At 41.9% G+C, this 19,614-nt stretch overlaps 1 protein-coding gene across 4 annotated transcripts in view; it reads right to left on the reverse strand.

Annotated features, from left to right (window-relative positions):
• FAT3 (FAT atypical cadherin 3) overlaps nucleotides 1–19,614 on the reverse strand; it is a 617,178-nt gene that overhangs the window by 74,383 nt on the left and 523,181 nt on the right. For all 4 annotated transcript variants that reach the window (XM_023645581.2, XM_023645579.2, XM_070273207.1 and 1 more), the window contains 4 exons: nucleotides 13,295–17,368; nucleotides 9,572–9,768; nucleotides 8,153–8,306; nucleotides 5,381–5,614 (listed from right to left, as the gene is read on the reverse strand). In XM_023645581.2, the coding sequence (XP_023501349.1) occupies nucleotides 5,381–5,614; nucleotides 8,153–8,306; nucleotides 9,572–9,768; nucleotides 13,295–17,368 (4,659 nt within the window). The remainder of the gene's footprint in view (nucleotides 1–5,380; nucleotides 5,615–8,152; nucleotides 8,307–9,571; nucleotides 9,769–13,294; nucleotides 17,369–19,614) is intronic.

Below are 19,614 nucleotides of genomic sequence, written 5' to 3' on the forward strand. Positions count from 1 at the left end.
AGTGACATAGGTCTCTCCCAGGCTGAGGCAGCTAAGAGCTGGCATGCCTCCTTCATCCCTCTCTTCTGCTGAGGTGACCTTGGGAGCCAAAGATCAAGAAACTGGTGTTGACGAGATGGACCAGATCTCCAAGTCACTGGATGGACTCAAGCCAACCTGTACTTCACATGGGTGAGAATGAAACTTTGGCTGTGCTAAGCAACTGAGTCTTTTTAAAAATTACCTCAGCCTAGTCAAGCCTATCCTGGCTAATACAATCCTTATCTCTCTCTTGGTACTGGATCTTTCCCTTCTTCTTGCCTATCCAGGTTCAAGCCCCAACCCTTAAGACTCATTTATTAAGTAAATGCTAATACCACTTTGAGAATCCTTCCTGAGTTGCCCCACTTGAAAATTCACTACTCACGTTTTAATATTCCCACAGGGACCTGTGCTAGCATTTTACATGTGCTGTCTGACTAATCCTTTAAAAATCCCTACTTTTACAGATGCAACTCTATTATAACATTTTTTACATTTTCTTTGAATGTTCACTTATGCATGCCTGTTTCCCACTACGATTGTCAACCCCTTGAAGGCAAGACCTCCCCACTTTGTCATGATTACCAAACTTGTTATCTTGACTTTTTTCCTGAAGATCTATACTTTAATTCCCAACATGTCTCCAATTTTTCATCTTTCTCTCTATACCAGGTCCTACGTCAGGCCACCTATGCTATTACTGCTCATGCAGCACCTTCACTTGGCGCCTAAGTCTGAAATCTTGTCTAGCCTGTCTATCTAGCCTGCAATCCAATCAATTGCCAAAGCTGACAGATTTCACATCGAAAATCTCTCTCTCATCTGCTCCTTCCTTTTAAATCCCAAAGCCACCACTCTAATTTTGGCCCTTGTGGTCATTCTCAACACCATCCTAGGAGCTTTCCCCACGCTCATTTTGGAGGCTCCTATCAGATTAGCATTTCCAAAACGCAGAACTGGACTTCTTTTCTCAAAAATGCTCCACGGTTCTTTTCTACCTATTGGTTTAAGCACACAATTCCTGGCCTTCATTAACCACCACAGTCAGATCTCAGACTACTTTTCTTATTTCATTTACCCCTCTCTGTCCAGGGGTCTCTCTATTCAGTTGGGTCCACACCTTCCCAGCTTTATGACTTTATCCTTATGGTTCCTGTCTTCCTGAATGCCTCCCTACCTCTGCCTGTTGAAATCCTATTTATTTTAGGAGCTCTGCCTTTTATTTCAGGTATGTGTGTTTCTAATTCATGCCCGTCACTACTGCATATGACCCAAGGCTTGCCACTGCACATTCCTCATCCCCGAGAATCTTGCAGTTCCTTCTGTAGTGCCCAATACCTAACTACTCATTACATGCCTGTGAAATTGAATGGAAAATAACTGTAATGTGTGTTACGAGCCTCCAAGTTCCTCTGAAATCCCCGAAAGAAGTTCCAAACCTTGCAGAAAATATTTCACAGGAAGGGAATAAGTGAGTTGCTCATTAGAACATTTCTTTGTTTTATGTCTGTGATCCAAAAGAAGAAAAATGTCCTCTTGCATCTCAAATAACTGGAAATTGGCCTCTCAATATATCATAGACTATAGTATATTTTATAGTGGAAATTTACATTTAATTTTCACGTCACTTTGCCTGAAATGGTTGTAGATTTTAGCTCATGACTGCATATTCCCTTCGCTAGCTTAAAAAAAAAAACCCTCAAAATTGGGAACCTGGACACAAATCCTACCACTAAGAGGTAGATTAAATCATAAGATATTGACCCCAAAGAGTAGTGAAATGAAAGGTCTCCTAATCTTTACTGAAAAGATTAAATTTTTATAAGTATTAGGTCATAAAGTCATGGAATTGAGGATATTTCCATTTTACAGGAAAACTAAGAATTTAATACTAAAATCTAGACGGTTGCCAAACTATTTCTTAGAACTCATAAAATGGGTGTTAAAATTATCTTGTCCTCTTCTGTTTTTATTTTATTCCTGACCTAGGCAGTTATTCCAACATTAAGTCTTGGTTTATTATGAATAATTAATTGAGCATAAGAAAGAGTTGTTCAGCTAAAAGCAATAATATTTCTAAAATTAAAAAGCCAGGATATGAAAATTTAGTAAGGCATCATGTAAGAGCTTTGAATTCATGAAGCTATGGCATCGGATTGCAGATGAATATATAGTACTTGTCTTTCCTCTACAAGCTACAGTGACTTAGTATATACTGTAGCCAAATGCTTTGAAATAATTTAGAAATTCAGGTAAAAGAATATGCTTAAAAGAAGTTTCATGAAGCAAATAGCCCTGTTATTTGCACAAATGGAGCCAACGTTCTTCACTAGGATCAATCAATTAGGCAACTTGGATGGATCTCAAGGGAATGACACTGAGCGAAAAAAGCCAATCTCAAAAGGTTACAAACTTATATAATTCCATTTAAATAACATTTTTTAAAAAAGATTTTTAAAATTTTTCCTTTTTCTCCCCAAAGCCCTCTGGTACATAGTCGGATAATTTTAGTTGTGGATCCTTCTGGTTGTGGCATGTAGGACGCCACCTCAGCATGGCCTGGTGAGTGGTGCCATGTCTGCCCCCAGGATCCAAACTGGCAAAACCCTGGGCCTCTGAAGCAGAGCACATGAACTTACCCATTCTGCCACAGGGCTGGCCCCTAAACAACATTTTTGAAATAAAAAAAATTACAGATATGGAGATTAGTGGTTACCAGGGGTTAGGGACTGGGAAAGATGTTCAGGAAGGAGGTCAGTGTGGCTATGAAGGGGTGGCGGGAGGGAACCTTGTGGTGGATGAATGTGGTGGTGGTTACATGAAGCTGCGCAGGTGAGAAAATTGCACAGAAACACAGACATGCTAAAATCTGATGGTGTACTTCAGCTATGCAAGACGTTATCATTGGGGGAAGTGCTGGGTGAAAGGTACATGGGACCTCCTATAGATTTTTTTGGCAACTTCCTATGAATCCATCATTATTTCAAAATAAAAAGTTTTTAAAAAATCAGACATTTCCTTGTCATTTAGAGAAGGGGTTGTGAATGCCTATGAGGTCAGGCGGTGACAAATAATTGAAGTGGCCAGGAACTGGGAGGGGGACCACTGGCTGATATCAAGGAGGCAGCTGCTATTTAACTCCTACCACTGGGGGACTATGCCTGGAACTGCTGAGTCTTCTCCATACTGTTGCTGTTTTTATAAAATGCCAGAAACTGAAATTTCTAATAAAAAATCTCCTGACTTGTAAGTATTGACCACTAATTCAAACTTCTTTGAACACTGTATACAAGCCAAACTAAAGACACTACAGGGCTGGATTCAGCCTAACGATTCATGTGCCAGCGCAGCCTGAGGTCAGAGGTTCAGTGTGGCCCCAAGGTGAACGGCCCACTCGGCAACTTGGTAAATCTCAGTACACAGCTCATGCTTGTCTCTGGTCCCTTACGAAAGATGGAGAAATGGGTACTCCGGGGGAAGGAAGTGTTCTGATCAGGCTGCTAATGACAATGGCATAAGCCACCAGTCACTGACACCCAGGGACTCTGGAGAATGTCGGTTGGATCACAGCTCAGCCTGATGCCGCTGCTCCTGGAATCCTCCTGCAAGCTCTGACCTGGACCTTCACACCTGCTTCCTCAGCATGGGGCCTGGGACCCAGCAGGTGCTCAGTTTGTGTTTTCAGAAGTGCTCATTTGTTCTTCCCCAGCTATCTTAGTTCTTGCATATTTTTAAAGCTAAGAGAGTCCTACAAAAACTGAGAAAATGAACCAGAATCTGGTGTGCTATGCTAGAGTTTACTGGAGGCTGACACAACAGTCTGGTGAGCGTGCTTTATACACAGGGGTCAGCAAAACTCACAACCTCTGTCTCTATTTGAAGCTCTGAACGTAAGACTTTTGCTAATAGTGCAAATGAGCAGAGGGAGGTGCTGATAAGCTCCTTATTCTGGTTTGGTCCTTTAAAGGCTTTATCATCTCTGCCCTGCTAAATGCCCAGAGTCTAGTCATCCCTTCTTCCCCAAGTCCCAACCCAGCCAGCTGACTCACAGAGTGAAAAGGAGGCTGCAGCTAACTGCATCTTCTTCACCACAACCATGCCTGTGAGTCAGTAACATCTCCCCACTCCCACTGTCTGAAATACCACGTGCACTAACCAGACTCCTTCAGTCTCCAATCTCTAGCACACATCCAAGTCCTTCATAACGGAACTGAGTAGAAAAATTCCAATTTTTAAAAATTGGAATTTCAATTCAATTTAAAATAAAAAAAATTTAAATCTTAAAATTTCATCTATGGTTCACAGAGTCAAATTTAAATTATTGAGACTCATTTGCATGATTTCTGTCCTCTTTTCCCCAAAAATCTGCTAATAAGACTCCAGAGAATGTTTGCTAACCCTCCTTTAAAAAAGGGTCTTTGTAGGTATTACATAATTATATATCAATAAAAGAGTCTTTTCCTGTTTACCATTTTTTTTACCAAGCTTTATAATATGCAGACTTTTGAAGGGTTGGTTCTCAGCCTTGAAAATTATGCTAATGAGGTAAGAGCAATAATTCAAAGTGTAGCCACTAATTTCTCTAAGGGGAAATATGCAGAGACCCTGGGTTCTACGTTTGTTTTCAACTAATTGTCATGTATTTACTTTTCCATTAGTGCAATAATTTTTCTTTCAATTCGGAATTAAGCAATAAGACACTGAATTATATAAAGGCCTGTTTAGCATACCAGACACACCCCATCACTCCCTAGTCCTCTGATTTACAGCTCTTAGAATGCACCACCAAGAGGCTGTCTATACGCCCTTTCGTATTTATATTCCATCATGCAGTCACCTCAATAACTTATGCAGTCTCAGAATGACTACCTAGCAATTAGCTCCAGTCTTTTCTAACTCACCATCTCATTATGTAAAGTGGATTTGAACACAAACTTTATTAGCAACTTTCCATTCGAATTCCTTCTTATCTCCCCCACCCCCACCCGGCCTAGTAATGTCAGTTTGTATGTGACCAAAATACCCTGGAAAATGGCGGTTTAAAAAAATCCACAGTGGACCGGCAGCACATTTAGTAATTGGTCTTTGCACTGTGGGGCACTACAATAAATCGAGATTGTCATATTTCAGCTGAAGCATGTGATGCAATTCTTTATAGAAATGGAAATGAATTTTCCCTGCTACACAGCATTTTAACTATGTTCAGGAGGAATGGGCCAGTAAGAAAGCTATTACTTATATTCTAAAGGTTAAAAAAAATCCCCAAACTCTTTGTTAAAAGGTAGAAGAATTCATACTATCACTTCTTCAAACCCTAGAAAGAGGGCGGACAGCCTTCAGTGCTCTCTCACTGACTTACCGACGTCGGGATCCGTGGCTTGAACTCTGGTCAACAGAGCCTTGGTGGCCGTGTTCTCATAGACACAGGCATTGTAGTGGTCGGAAGAAAACACAGGGGGGTTATCATTCACGTCTTCCAGGATCAGGCGGACATCAGATTGGCAGAACCTGCCACCCCCGTCGGTGGCCCTGGCAATCAGGCTGTACACAGGGACCCTCTCCCGGTCCAACCGAGCCAAGGTTTTTAACTCACCTGTGAAAATATATAGTGGCATGGTTGGCCTGGCTTTTCAAAAACTGCCTTTCTTTGAAGAGCAGAGAACCAATTATATAAAGAATCCCCAATACAGGAAGGACCAATGACATTTGGCTCAAGTGCCTCATACTTTGAAAAATAGAGCAAATTCAATTTTTTTTTTTTGAGGAAGATTAGCCCTGAGCTAACATCTGCTGCCAATCCTCCTCTTTTTGCTGAGGAAGATTGGCCCTGAGCTAACATTTGTGCCCATCTTCCTCTATTTTATATGTAGGATGCCCATCACAGCATGGCTTGATAAGCTGTGTGTAGGTCAGCTCCCAGGATCTGCACTGGCAAACCCCTGGCCACAGAAATGGAGTGTGTGAACTTAACCACTATGCCACTGGGCTGGCCTCAAATTCAATTTTTTCAAGCATCAGGGAAAAATTTATGGGACTCTGGATGCAACAGCAAACCAGGTGTATGATCTTCAAATTAATCAATCCCACCGTGAAACCTCTGTTACTAGTGGTTCTTTCTTTTGGTTACATGGAGAAGCTCTGTACCTCCTTATACCTCTCAAGACCTGCTCTGGAGATCAGCTATGACTCTGGATTTCTGCTATATCTCCAGAAAAAGCATAGAAAATGGAATAGTTCTCTGATGCTCAATCACGTCAATGATCCGTAGACCCAGAAGGGGCAGTCTCTTTGCTTCCAGATACTCAACATCTTTTTACCCCATCTTTTAGAGGAAAATGAAATATTAAAACAGAGGATGGCTTTAGCAGAAAGAAGTCTTGAAGGACTCCTACTGTGCCAGGGTGAACCCTACTTGCAGGATTGTGGAAGGGCCTGTGGTTGCTGGGAGAGGGTTCCAGTGGGGGAACACTTGAGGCAGCAGCTATTCAGCAACCAGCATGGAGGAATGTTACGTCTATATTTTAACCATTGGAGCACCTGAACTGGTGCTGGGCATCAGCCCCTGTACAGAGTTTGTTGTTGTTGTTGAAGTTTCAATAGATAATGACAACAAGTACAGAGACAGACCTGAATACATGGTATTTGGTGAAAAGCATGACTCATGAAATATTATTACTCTTAAATGAAAATAAATTAATAGACATTGTTTGGATCAAGCCATCTATACTTACAAAGCAGCTCCTCCTACAGCTTCCCTGCTACAGCCAGTTCTTAGACATAGGCTGGATCATTTCCCTCTTCTACTCAAAAATGTCCAGTGGTTTTTCAGTTGGGTATTCAAGACCCACCACAATGTGGCCTAAAGTTATTTTTCCCACTACTTTTTTTCACAAGCCATTCTATAGCTCCTTTCACCAGTGACAATGTTGTACATGACACTACCTGGATGTGCCATGCTCTCCGCTCATGCTGCCCCCATGGCCAGCAGCGTCCTGCTTTAGCTACTAGAATCCTGGCTCAGTTCCAATGCCAGCTCTTCTTTAAAACAGTTTCCTCTTCTCTCTTGCCAGAATATTAGCTGCTTCTTCCTCTGTGCCCACATAGAACTCCCCTGATATCTCTCCTGGGCACGCATTTCATTCTGCCATTCATTATTATTATTGGCTTACTGGTCTGTCTTCCCCACTGGGTTACAATATCCCTTGGGCATGGTTTGTTTTGTTCATCTTGGAGTCTACCACAAATATCCCAAAAGTTCTTTTACATGTACTACCTACTCAGTAAATGTTAGCTATTGAATAATCACCAGGCCCATACAGCCAAGCAGTATGTTCCTGCATAGCTCAGTGCTTCCCAGTAGGATACAGATGACATGGAGGAGGGTAGGGAAAAGCTACTACCTTTTGGAGACTCAATAGCTATTGTTCACTCGAACCAACACAACCCTGGAAATATGCAAGCTATTCGATCTTTATACTTCATTTAAAAATTGCCATTTGATGGACTATCTAATACACAACACTGAGATAATTTATTTCCATAGAAAATGTCTTTTCCATTAGCTCTGGTCTTCAGTGCGGGCATCTGCCTTTAGCTTACATAACCTTTCACCTTATAAATTTTACCTGAATATGTAAGCAAATCTGAGGGCTCATAGCTTTGGAGAAACTAGGCAGGAATGTTTAATAAAAACCAAACAACTGTGTTAATAAGCATCAGGAAAGGACCCAAAAGGGACTTAGAGAAAAACTCTCCTTACTATGCATTGCTGTTTAGTTGCACAGCAACGTGTTTGTGATGAAACTCTATGTATACTCTTTTTAGGACAGAGGCCTTAACTCATGAATATGAGAAACAGGAGGAGCAAAGAGACATGTCTGATTACTTGTCATTAATAAATGTAGGTAAAGTCAAGGCAAGTTTTATAAGCCAAATAAAGTTTGTGTGTTCTGGATAGCCCATTATCAGATATGTGCAACTAGTATTTCCTAGAGGGCAAGACAGCAGGGGGTCATATCAAGCCTCTTAGAGGACCTGTCATAACTACCCATTAGTGATGAGACCACACGAAAGTTTAACTTCTCTCATGGACTAACAATGGCATTTACCCAAAGAATAAATTTCACCTTACCACTTTCTGGATCTAGAAAAAATTCATTGTTTCCAGATCCATAGAGTGAATATCGTATATCTCCATTGGATCCAATATCGGCATCCTTAGCACTGACCTTCAAGATGATTTTATTTGATGGAATGTCTTCGGGAAATAATGCTGTATATGCAACCTAGGCAAAGGTAAAGAGCGGTAATTAAATCATCACTATTTCTGAGGCAATTGCCATATTTAGCATTATAAATTATTTCTTTAAAAATGCATTCATATAGGGGCTGGCCCCGTGGCCGAGTGGTTAAGTTCGTGCGCTCCGCCGCAGGCAGCCCAGTGTTTTGTTGGTTCGAGTCCTGGGCGCGGACATGGCACTGCTCATCAAGCCACACTGAGGCAGCGTCCCACATGCCACAACTAGAAGACCCACAATGAAGAATATACAACTATGTACCTGGGGGCTTTGGGGAGAAAAAGGAAAAAAATAAAATCTTTAAAAAAATGCATTCATATAACTTAGCTTTTGCTGTCTTTTTCCTTCATCACAGAACTATCTTACAATATGTGATGAAACATGGAATATCTGCTGCCCTACCCCTTCCGTGCTCATTCAGTCAACGAATACTGATTGAGCATCTATTACGTGCTACATATTATGGAGATGCTAGGAAAACAATGGTGAAGAAAACAGGCAAAAATCCTTGCCCTGGTGGAACCAGGACACACATCACATATTGATCATGATTCTCTTTTTCTGTTAAGTGCCAGTGAGTCCTTGGGACACTTTGACTCTTAAAGAGGCACTACTAACACTTGGCATTAGTATGAGAGATTAAATCTATTTGCAACACTTTTCTAAGCTAGAGAATACCAATACTGTCTCTCGCTCCACATGGTAAAGAAAAGTAAATTAATTGTGATTCACTTTCAGTAAGAAAGAATATAAATCTAGTTCTGGCACCTTGCATTGGCTGTCATGTTTTGGATTGTAGTGGAAAGGCTAATTCAGGAGGAGCCTGGAGACCTGGGTTTACTACCAATATTCCCACTAACCAGCTGTGTAAACTTACACAAACAAGTAATTTACACTTTCGAATGGTCCATTTCTTTTCTACAAAATCAGTGATTTAGACAGAATAAATCATAAGATCCTTTATGATTCCTTAAAAATTATTTAATTTGAAGACTCATTCATGGTTTTGCTTTTGCTTTTTTTGGGGAGGGAAGGAGCAAAATTAGGTACTTGATCTTGCTACCTATTCCTTTTTCTTGTTTATAACATTTCGTCCTAGACTCTACCTCCTAGCCTCTTATATTCAATTAGAGCTCACTAATCAAGGAGATAAGAGCAGAAATTAACCTGGCCTTAAGAAGAACAGAGAAATGGGTTTTGATTTAATTGTAGAGAGGAAGAATAAGAAGCAGGAATGCATCCGCAGATCTCACCTGATCACACACTGGGCTGTTGTCATTCACATCACTGACAGTCACTTCGACCATGGCCTGCGTGACAAAGAGCCCGTCGGTGGCAGTGATATTGAGGAAGTAAATGTCTTGTTCCTCTCTATCTAGAGGTCTCTTCACATAAACCTTCCACTCACTCTGCACCAGGCCCAGGGCAAACCTTCCTCGAGGGTTCCCTCCTGCAGTGAGAAAAAGAGTTTTTGAAGCTGTGCAATGAAATGCTTTGATCTACACCTACAGTGAGAGGCCTGTGTGGGGTCATCCAGGTGCCCCTCAAACTGTATCCTTTATGATACTGAAAAGAAACTGATAGTGTGTTCTGACTCAACTGCAACAAAGCATGATATTTATAGGCTTGGTTTGTGTGAAAAGTAAAACAGTAACTTTCCAAGAGAATACAATGCACTTAGAGAAGCTGGAGATGATCTCTTGTTTACGTTCCCTTAAGGACAATCAAATTCAAACTGTGAACAATCAATCCTCTTCTCCGGATGAAATAACTGTCTTTCCACTTCGTCTCAAGAGAGGATGTAATACACTATAGCGCTTGTTACCAAGACAATTTCATTAACTGTTGATTATGTAATCAAAGACAGACAGTCAGTTCTATTAAGGAATCTTTTAATGAAGCCTTTATCATACAGCTGTGCTCTTCTTATAAAGCCCAGAGTTTTGGAGGGAGAAAAGTTTGTGTGACAGAGAGGAAGACCCATTAGTATTAAGTAGCCCTAACGAGGGGTCATTTAAAGAGCAGTTCAAAGATAAGCACTGCAATTAGATCAAATATGTCAGAATGAAGCTGGCGAAAGTATAAGAAAAGTAGAAGAGATGAAGTGGAACACCTCGTTATGATGCTGAAAACATTGACAGTGGTCCCAGCAACATCCCTTTCCTACATCATTAAACTACATGGAGACAGAAGCAGCTTGGAGAACAAGATAGGAAGGGGAGGGAAGAAAACTACCTTGACCTTCTAATCCCAAAGAGGGAGATAATGCCACTTCAGACTTGGAGGAAGACTGGACAAGACAACTGGAAAGAAGCCAGGAATCCAGTTAGATCATCAATATTTCATTCATTTGCATCAACAAGTATTTATCACCTGCTCTGGGCCAGACACTGTTCCAGGCAATAGGACTAGAGCAGTGGACAGACCTGACAAAAATCCTTGCTCTCGTCATGGAGCTCGCATTCTAGTGGGGAAGACTGACAGTAAACAAATAAATAAGGAAAGCACATTTCAGACTTGCTGCTACTTGGTTGAAAAAGTGGAGTCATCTCACCTTCTTACAATGAATCTACAAAAGAGGAGAGGGCAAAAATCAGAGTGCTGCCAGAAGGACTGAGTGGGAAGTAGTGAATTCTGAGTGCTGCACTGCACTCTCGATTATAAGGCAGGGAGGGGGGTTAGTCTAGGGGTATCAACAGCATGAGGAAGCCATGGGATAAATGGACCACATTTGGCAGACAGTGCAGAAAACCGGAGGGCTGCACATTCCTCTAGTGCAGTGGGTCTCAATTGGAAGTGGCTTTGTCCCCCCTCCCCCACCCCGGGACATTCGTCAATGTCTAGAGGCATTTTTGAATGTCACATCAGGGATGGTGGTGGTGGTGGTGCTACTGGAATCTATTGGCTTGAGGCCAGAGATACTGCTGATTATCCTACAATGCACAGAACAGCCATCCACAACAAAGACTTATCCAGCCCCAAATGTCATAGTGTCACGGTTGAGAAAACTGCTCTGGTGAGGCTTGGGGTCCTCCCTGGGATATCACTTTCCTCCGCCACTGGCTAGGATTCAACTATGCTTCACTCAAATATTATTTCAGCACACACAAATTTAACCTCTCTATTCAATGCTTTAGGTGCAGGCCTACACGGTTCTTTTGTTAAATAAAATGATTAATGGTCCTTTGTTAATCTGAGGCAGCACAGCCAAGTTGTGCTGCATCAAGACCAAAAGTTAAATCTAATTAAAGTCAGTTGGTGGTTGGCACTGCTCATAGCAACAGTGGCTTTAAACTACGCTGTTCTCATCACTTCAGTGAAGTCGATGGGATGGTCCCTTTAAATCATCCACTGAGAATTCAGAGACAATGTATAAATAATTAAAGTTGAACATTTAGAATTCTTCCAAATAAAAAAGTATCCTTCAGAATGCCTAAAAAGCTTATTGTCTGAGACTGAATGCAAATAAATCAAACTGATGCTTTACTCACCTTTCTTTCTTTACCACTATTGCTCATGTCCTTACTGCAGAAATATACATTTTAATGAAAAAAAGGAAGATACTGAATAAAGCATAAATGCATAAAGCATATATGCATAAAGAGCTTTAAACAGAAAACACCATCATGAAAACAGTTCCATAAAGAACAAGAAGAATAAAGAAAAGAGAAGTGTGGCAATCTCAGGCATTGACACACAAGCTCTCCCGTGGATCTTATTCTGCAGTGATTAATTAACTTTCCCACTAAGGTACTTAAGCAGATTCTGTGTCCTGAGGGCATTCTAATTAATTCATTTTTCACTTTGAATAATGTAGTTTTTCTAAAGGGAAGCCACCTGACTACAAGTATTGATGGATTCTTTAAAATCTTTTGGCATTTTGCTTATGTTCTGTCTTTGAATGTCACAACATCAAAATATTAGCTTTAAAAACTCCAAATAGTTTTTAGAAAGACTGCTCCCACACCACCAACCCTCTCTTCTTTGCAGTTGAAGGCCAGTCACCCCCAGAAAGCTATTCCTGATCAGTGACACCCCTTCTTCACTCTGACATGAAATCCTTGGCCCCTCAGAGCAACAGTGACATTTTTTGTACACTCTGGGTGACCTCATTTGTCTATCTTGTGCTTTTCCATTGAACCGCTACTTACTATTTGGAAAGACAGAAAAGAGATCTAAGAAAATTGAGTTGTCAGCAGAAACACCCTTTGACTTAGAGTTATAACTTAGGATTTTCCAGCAAAAGGTCAAACCATGCTATCTAATTTGTACAACTGTGTACGTGTGTGTGTGTGCATATGTATTTTTAATTCCAGGAGAAACATGTAAGTGAGACTTCCTGGAATCCAGCTATTGTTTTGTAGTGGAAACCCACTACAAAAAGTAGGAAAAAGGAACGTAGTTAAAAATATCTCTCTCCATCAAAAAATGCTATTTTCTGGGCTGGCCCCGTGGCCGAGTGGTTAAATTCATGTGCTCCGCTGCAGGTGGCCCAGTGTTTCGTTGGTTCGAATCCTGGGCGTGGACATGGCACTGCTCATCAAACCACGCTGAGGTAGCGTCCCACATGCCACAACTAGAAGGACCCATGACGAAGAATATACAACTATGTACCGGGGGGCTTTGGGGAGAAAAAGGAAAAAAAAATCTTTAAAAAAAAAGCTATTTTCATTTCTTCAGCTGAGGTATATGGCTGGACTCCTTTTTAAATGATAAAATGTGATGTGAGGACTAGGTACCAATCTGGGTAATCTGTTGTAGGCAAACCAGTGAATTCCAAACTAAGGCTGAGTCAGCAACAGGCAACAACTGAAAAACTGTCTACTCAGAGATCTTTTACTCAGTCCCAGAGAGGTATTATTTCTCTCAATTGCTCATCTCATCTTCCTTCTTCTCTCCTACTCTTACCTCCTACCACCTTCCAACCCTCTTTAGAAAGTAGCACAAAGAGTGAAAACTGAGAGTGGCAGACTCACCTGTAATGTGGTAGCTCACTTGGCGATTAATGTCGGAAGTGTCTCTGTCCCACGTGCTGAGGACGGCCACTACCTCGCCCGGTGGGTCGCTCTCTTTCACATTCCCTCGGTACACCTCATGGGCAAAGACTGGTGCATTGTCATTTATATCTGTCACCCTGACAGAGACCAAAGCCGTGGAAGAAAGAGAGAAGGCCTCTCCGAGGTCAGAGGCCACCACAGAGAAGGTGAATGCGGGGTCTGTCTCATGATCCAGGTCCTTTAAGGTACTGATCCAGCCTGTGTTGCTGTCAATATTGAAGGCTTCCATTACCTTTTCGGGCTGGGAATCCGAGTGAAGGGAGTAAGTGACCTGCCCATTGGCTCCCCAATCCATATCGATAGCTCTCACCTGTGTGAGTTTGGTGCCAATAGGCATCCCTTCCATTATGATCGTCTCATAGCTTGAAGTTTCAAAGACTGGCTTGTTGTCATTCAAATCCAATACCTTGATATCTACATCTACCGTAAACACAATGTCTACCTTGTCCAGAGGTATAGTGGCTGCTACTTTAAAGTGGAAAGCTGGGCTGATTTCATGATCAAGGCGTTTGTCAAGCTTGATCGTGCCTGTTTCCTGTTCTATGATGAAGACACCCCCTTTGTTATTTTCTAGTCGTTCCCCATTAACCATGCTGAACCTGACATTCTGGCTGGGCAAAATCCTCAGGGTGTCCACCGTGCTCCCAATGGCTGTATCTTCTGAAATGGTAAAAGAATATTGAGACTGGGTGAATGCAGGCAAGAATGTTTCAGGGGGCAAGACGTGGATATAGACAGGAATGAGGGAGTGCTTTACTGGAATGCCCCCATCTACTGCTTTGACAAAGAATGACAGTACTGTGTTTTTCAGCTGGTTAAAATTGCCCTTTGTCACCATCCAGCCATTGTCAGGATCGATTTCCAGGAGGTCAGCCACCGAGACTGAGGCCTCGCTATACAGGGAATAAGCAATCCTTGAATTTGCTCCATCGTCTGGATCCATGGCTTGAACCTGAGTGACCAAGTGTCCCCTTCCAACATCTGCCCTGACGCTGGCTCTGTATTCCACTGTTAGGAACTGGGGAGCATTGTCATTTTCATCCACAACAATCACCCTCACGGTGCAGAAAGTTGTTCTCCCTCCACCATCGAGGGCCCTCAAAAAAATGCTGATGTCTCCTTCCAGAGGGTTTTCCCTGTCGAGTCTTTCTGTTGTGATGACCTGTCCATTGCTGTCTATGAGGAATCGATCCTTAGCAAAGTCATTGATGATGGTGTAGCTGATCTGCCCATATGTCCCTGGGTCCCCGTCCGTGGCTCGAACGTGAATTACCTTTGTCCCAGCAGCCGCATTCTCTCTCACCTCAGCTACATAGGTGTTTTGTGAAAAGGCAGGGCTGTACAGGTTAGCCCCTAGTACCCTGATATGCACCTGTGCAGTGCTGGTGAACAACCCATCAGAGACTGACACATTGAGACTGTACAGAGGCTCCATCCGCTGCTTCCGGTGGTTGGACAGTGTGATGATGCCACTCTTGCTGTCCATCAGAAAGCTTGTCCGGTCATTCCCAGATAAAATGCTATATTCCAACCGGTCAAAATCAGAGCTGTCTGCATCAGAGGCTTGCACACAGGTTACAAAATGGCCCCGGGGGGCTAATTCACTCACATAGGACTCATAAATGAGCTGATTAAAAACTGGAGGGTTGTCATTTACGTCTGAGATGTAGATATGAACCACGACCTCGCTGCTGAGTGATGGGAAGCCATTATCTGTTGCTCTGACTTTCAAAGTGCAGTGTTGCACTAACTCGTGGTCCAGCATCCGTGCTGTCAGTATTAAGCCACTTGCACTGTCTATGTGAAAATAATCTGTGCTGTTGTAAGTATCCTGGACAATCTGATAATGTACCATTTTATTGTTTTCTGAGTCTGCATCAGTAGAGACAACTTGCAAAACAGGTGTTCCAATGAGGGATGCTTCAGATAATGTTGTATTATATGTGAGTTGATCGAAAATAGGGGGGTTGTCATTTACATCATTAACTAACAAGTCAACGGTGACTTCAGCCCTGGCACCAGTAAGGGCATCACTGGCTCTTACTGTCAGCTTGTAAACAGATGTAATTTCATAATCCAAAGGGCTAACAACTTTCAGTACCCCAGTGTCAAAGTCAATATTAAATTGTTTATAAGGATCCCCATCAATAATGATATATATTATGCCTTGGCCTTCTGGACTGGTGGCGTTGATGCTTAGAATGGGGGTGTCCATTCTGATGTCTTCGTTGATGGATGCTGTATAAAAGGGCTTATCAAACACAGGCATTGCTTTGTTGACAATAGTGATGGGAAGTTCCACAGAAGTGGACAAAGAGGGTTTTCCACCATCTTTGGCTAGGATGGTGACTCCATACTCAATGTTGGACAAGTCAGAATTGAATGCTTCTTTTAAAATAACATTCCCTGAATTAGGGTTAATTTCAAAGTGGCCATAGTCATCCTGTAGGACATAGGTCACTTCTCCATTTGCACCTTTATCTTTGTCAATGGCTGTCACCTGGTAAATCAGAGTCCCAGGCTCAGCATCAACTTGCACAGCAGCATAGTAAGGGAGGCCCACAAAGACTGGAGAGTTGTCGTTTATGTCTTCAATGTTAACCCTGACCACCACCCTAGCCACACGCAGATGGTCCAGCTCGCGGCTGGCTTCCACCACCAGCTCATATAACTCTTGTTCTTCACGGTCAAAGGGGACTCCGGTGGTCTGAATGACCCCTGAGGTAGATTTTATCTTGAACTTATTTCCTGGGTTTAAGATGCTATATTTTAAGGGCTCATTAAGGCGATTTCCAACGGCATTGACGATTGCAACTTTTGTTATGTTAGTGTTGTTCTCTGAGATCGAGGTGGAGTAAAAGCTTTGTGTAAAGTGGAGGCCGCTGTCCATGGCTTCTTTAACCAAGATGGTGACCATGGATGTACTGTAGAATTTTCCATCAGACACTTTAACTATCAGCATATAGTGATCTTTGGAAAGGTTGTTGTTTTTTATGGTCAGCACTCCACTATTTGAGTCAATTAAAAAATGATCCAAGCTGCCTTCCATTAGGCTGTATGTCAGTTCAGGTGGCACCTCGGAGTCAGGATCCATAGCACTAACTTTCAGAACCTCCACTCCAACATAGGTAGGTAAAAGTAAGACAGTCTCAAACACAGCCTGAGTGAAAACAGGTGGGTTATCATTCACATCTGTCACTTCTATGTTCACCTCAACGGGACTCTCTGCAGTCAGCTGGGGGCTACCACTGTCTCTCACATGCACGTGAAAATGGAAATGGGCAATGGTTTCATGGTCCAGGTTGGCAATTGTTCTGATTGCACCTGTACTGGAGTCCACCGTGAAGAACTTCTTGGCCGTGGACTCCACAATCTGATACACAAGCAGAGCATTCCGGTTGCTGTCAGCATCAGTGGCTCGAATCACTAGTGGGCTGTTATCCATGCTCCTGACAATGCTATTGACTGGGGCAGCCTCACTTAGGCTGCCCGAATACTGAGAAAAGAGAAAAACTGGGGCATTATCATTTTCATCAACAATCTGAATATTGACTGTGGCATTGGAGGCCATTCCCGCCATGTTAGTGGCTTGAACGATGAGCTGATACGAGGACGTGCGCTCATAATCCAGTGCCTTCCGAGTGGTGATGACTCCAGAATATGGATTTATGGTAAAGATCCCATCAATGTTCCCATCTTTGATTTCATAAATGAGGGTAGATTGACTGATGGCAGAGATTAGAATGACTGATGTTCCAATATCAACATTTTCATTTACCTCTGCTTGGTAGTCTTTCTGAGTGAACTTGGGGTGAGAATTATCAGACATGGTGACAGAGATGCGCACAATTGCAGTGGCAGACATCGGCGGGGAACCCTGATCTGTGACTTTGACTGAAAGGACAAACTGGCCCATCGTTGTCATGTCTGGTTCTTTGGAAACAGTGATGATGCCCAGGACTGGTTCAATCTTAAATGTGTTCCCAGTGTTCCCTACAATATAGAAATCAATGGGGAAATGAGTTACAAGTGGGTCATTTTTTGAAGATTAACTCTTTATCTAAAGGCTCCTTTACTGCAACATGGACATAGAAAGCAATTATTTGTATTCATTCCATCTCATTCTAAATAAAATGAGAGACTTCTCTTTTAGGGGTATTCAAAAGCAAGTGAAATGAGTTTTTCAGTAAAATTGTGAATTTCAGATCAGTATCTTCTTAATCTAGGTTAATAACAATGACAACACAATACTGTGTACATTCAAACTGGGAAATAAGAGTTTGTAGGAGAGATTGTCTGTTAAGAATGTTTAAGACTTCCTTATTCTCAGCCTTGTGAGAAGAGTAACGGACTGGGCTAGCACATGCTAGTGCCACTGGTAAAAAGGTATTTATACCTACACCAGTGCCATATTCTGTGTTTTACCTTATGAGAAAAAGGGTTGTAGGAATTGTTTCAGAACATTATAATGTAGTCATTTGGCTTCAGATTATCCCAAAAGGAAGCTTTGCTATAAGGAGTTGATCTTGTTTCAGCCTATCAGAACCAACTCCATCCCGAACACTACTTTGGCGAGGGGGATTTTGTGGGACGTGAACAATTCTTCCCAAGTCCCTGCTTGCTTTGTAAGCTGTGAGGTCTTTTTCTGCCTAGCCTTCTATTCTTCACTTCCCCATGCCCCAAAACACACATCCACACAGAGATACAAAACTAGACATAAAAAAATGATAAGGCAGTTGCTCCAATCTGTAACCATTCTATTTACTAAGTATTTGAGAGGTTTCTGGTGAAGTAGGAAACTGTTGATACTCTGCACCAGCATTGAAACCAAGAACTTGGAGCATAACTCTTATGGAACTGAGAAACTGACACTCCACTTTGACATATCTGAAATGGGAAGGGCTGTGAACCGCGACACTGTAAGAGTTTAGAGCTCTGCCTCTGAAATGCACAATGGTGTGAAATCTGGGATTGTTGAGGATGAGGAAAATAAGAGAGGAGTCAAGAATGAGGAACACAAAACTTGAAGAATGTAAAGAATGTAGCTCAAACGTAGTGGACAGTATGAAGCAGAATCCTTCACCAAGCGGCTTTTTACTTCTCTCCTCAGGCTTTCTGACAGTTCTCAAAGAACTCACATGCTTGTGTGTCCAATTGTTTTAAATCAAAAGTTAAAAATATTGAATAAATTGAATAACGTTATATCTGGATTTTTCTTTCTTTTTAAAGTACTGTAGCATGGCAGACATATAAATGATTTAATTGTCATTATCCTTAAGATAGGCTCCAGGATTGAGAGGGCAGCTATATGTGTCTATTGAAATATACAGCAAATACTGCTGTATACATACTTACTAAATAAAGTTTTCCATGTCTAAAAATGAAAAAGTCATGTTCAGATAAAACCTATTTCTATAAGACACCTGCTTCTTTTTAGAAGAGGTAAGGAATTTGATAAAGAAACAATAATAATAAAGAGATAAAGAATTTGGTTCCAGCCCCCAAATGTGAGTATTAAACAATGTTATCTTTGACGTCAGCATAATTTTTTGCTTTGCAACCTAAATGTGACCATTTTGTGATGACAACAACACAAAGTTCAATGGTCTCATGAACAAGCTTCAAATTTTCAATAAATAGGACTGTGGAATTGAGTGAGAGTCCAACATTTGATTGATAGACCCTCACAAGGAGGCAGGAATCATTTCACTTCAGCATCTCAGAGGAGGAAAATACAGATACCTGAGCAATAGTCACCTTCCAGCAGTGGCTCCAACATGCAACCCTGAATGATGAATATAACAGAGCCAAGTCTCTCTGTGTTCGTCAAGTTTGATGTGCCACTGCAGAGTTTCCAGCTAAGTCTTCCCCGCCTCTAGGCCCAGTACATTTCTTCAGGTCCAGCAAGACACACATGGCAGAGTTGAAGAGGGGCCAGCTTCTGACCTTAAGTAGAACTTCATAATCCTGCTTTCCCATGACCTGCTTGTTACACCCCTCCAGGATGCTGTGCTCATATGTCAGGTCCAAGAAGGCTCTCCATCTCTTTCCCTCTTCAACATACTGACCCATTTTCTAAGAATCCACTTCTTGTTCCCTCCTGCTATACTTGAATCCTTGGAAACTAACTTCTTGTTTTCTTGGAATCTATGGCTTCTTGTAGACTTCTGGCAATGGAATAAAAGCTGTGCTTATCTTACCTAACATTATTTATCTAGTACCAAGCACAGTGCCTGGGG

Source organism: Equus caballus, chromosome 7 (genome assembly GCF_041296265.1).
Source record: "Equus caballus isolate H_3958 breed thoroughbred chromosome 7, TB-T2T, whole genome shotgun sequence".
NCBI lineage: Eukaryota > Metazoa > Chordata > Mammalia > Perissodactyla > Equidae > Equus > Equus caballus.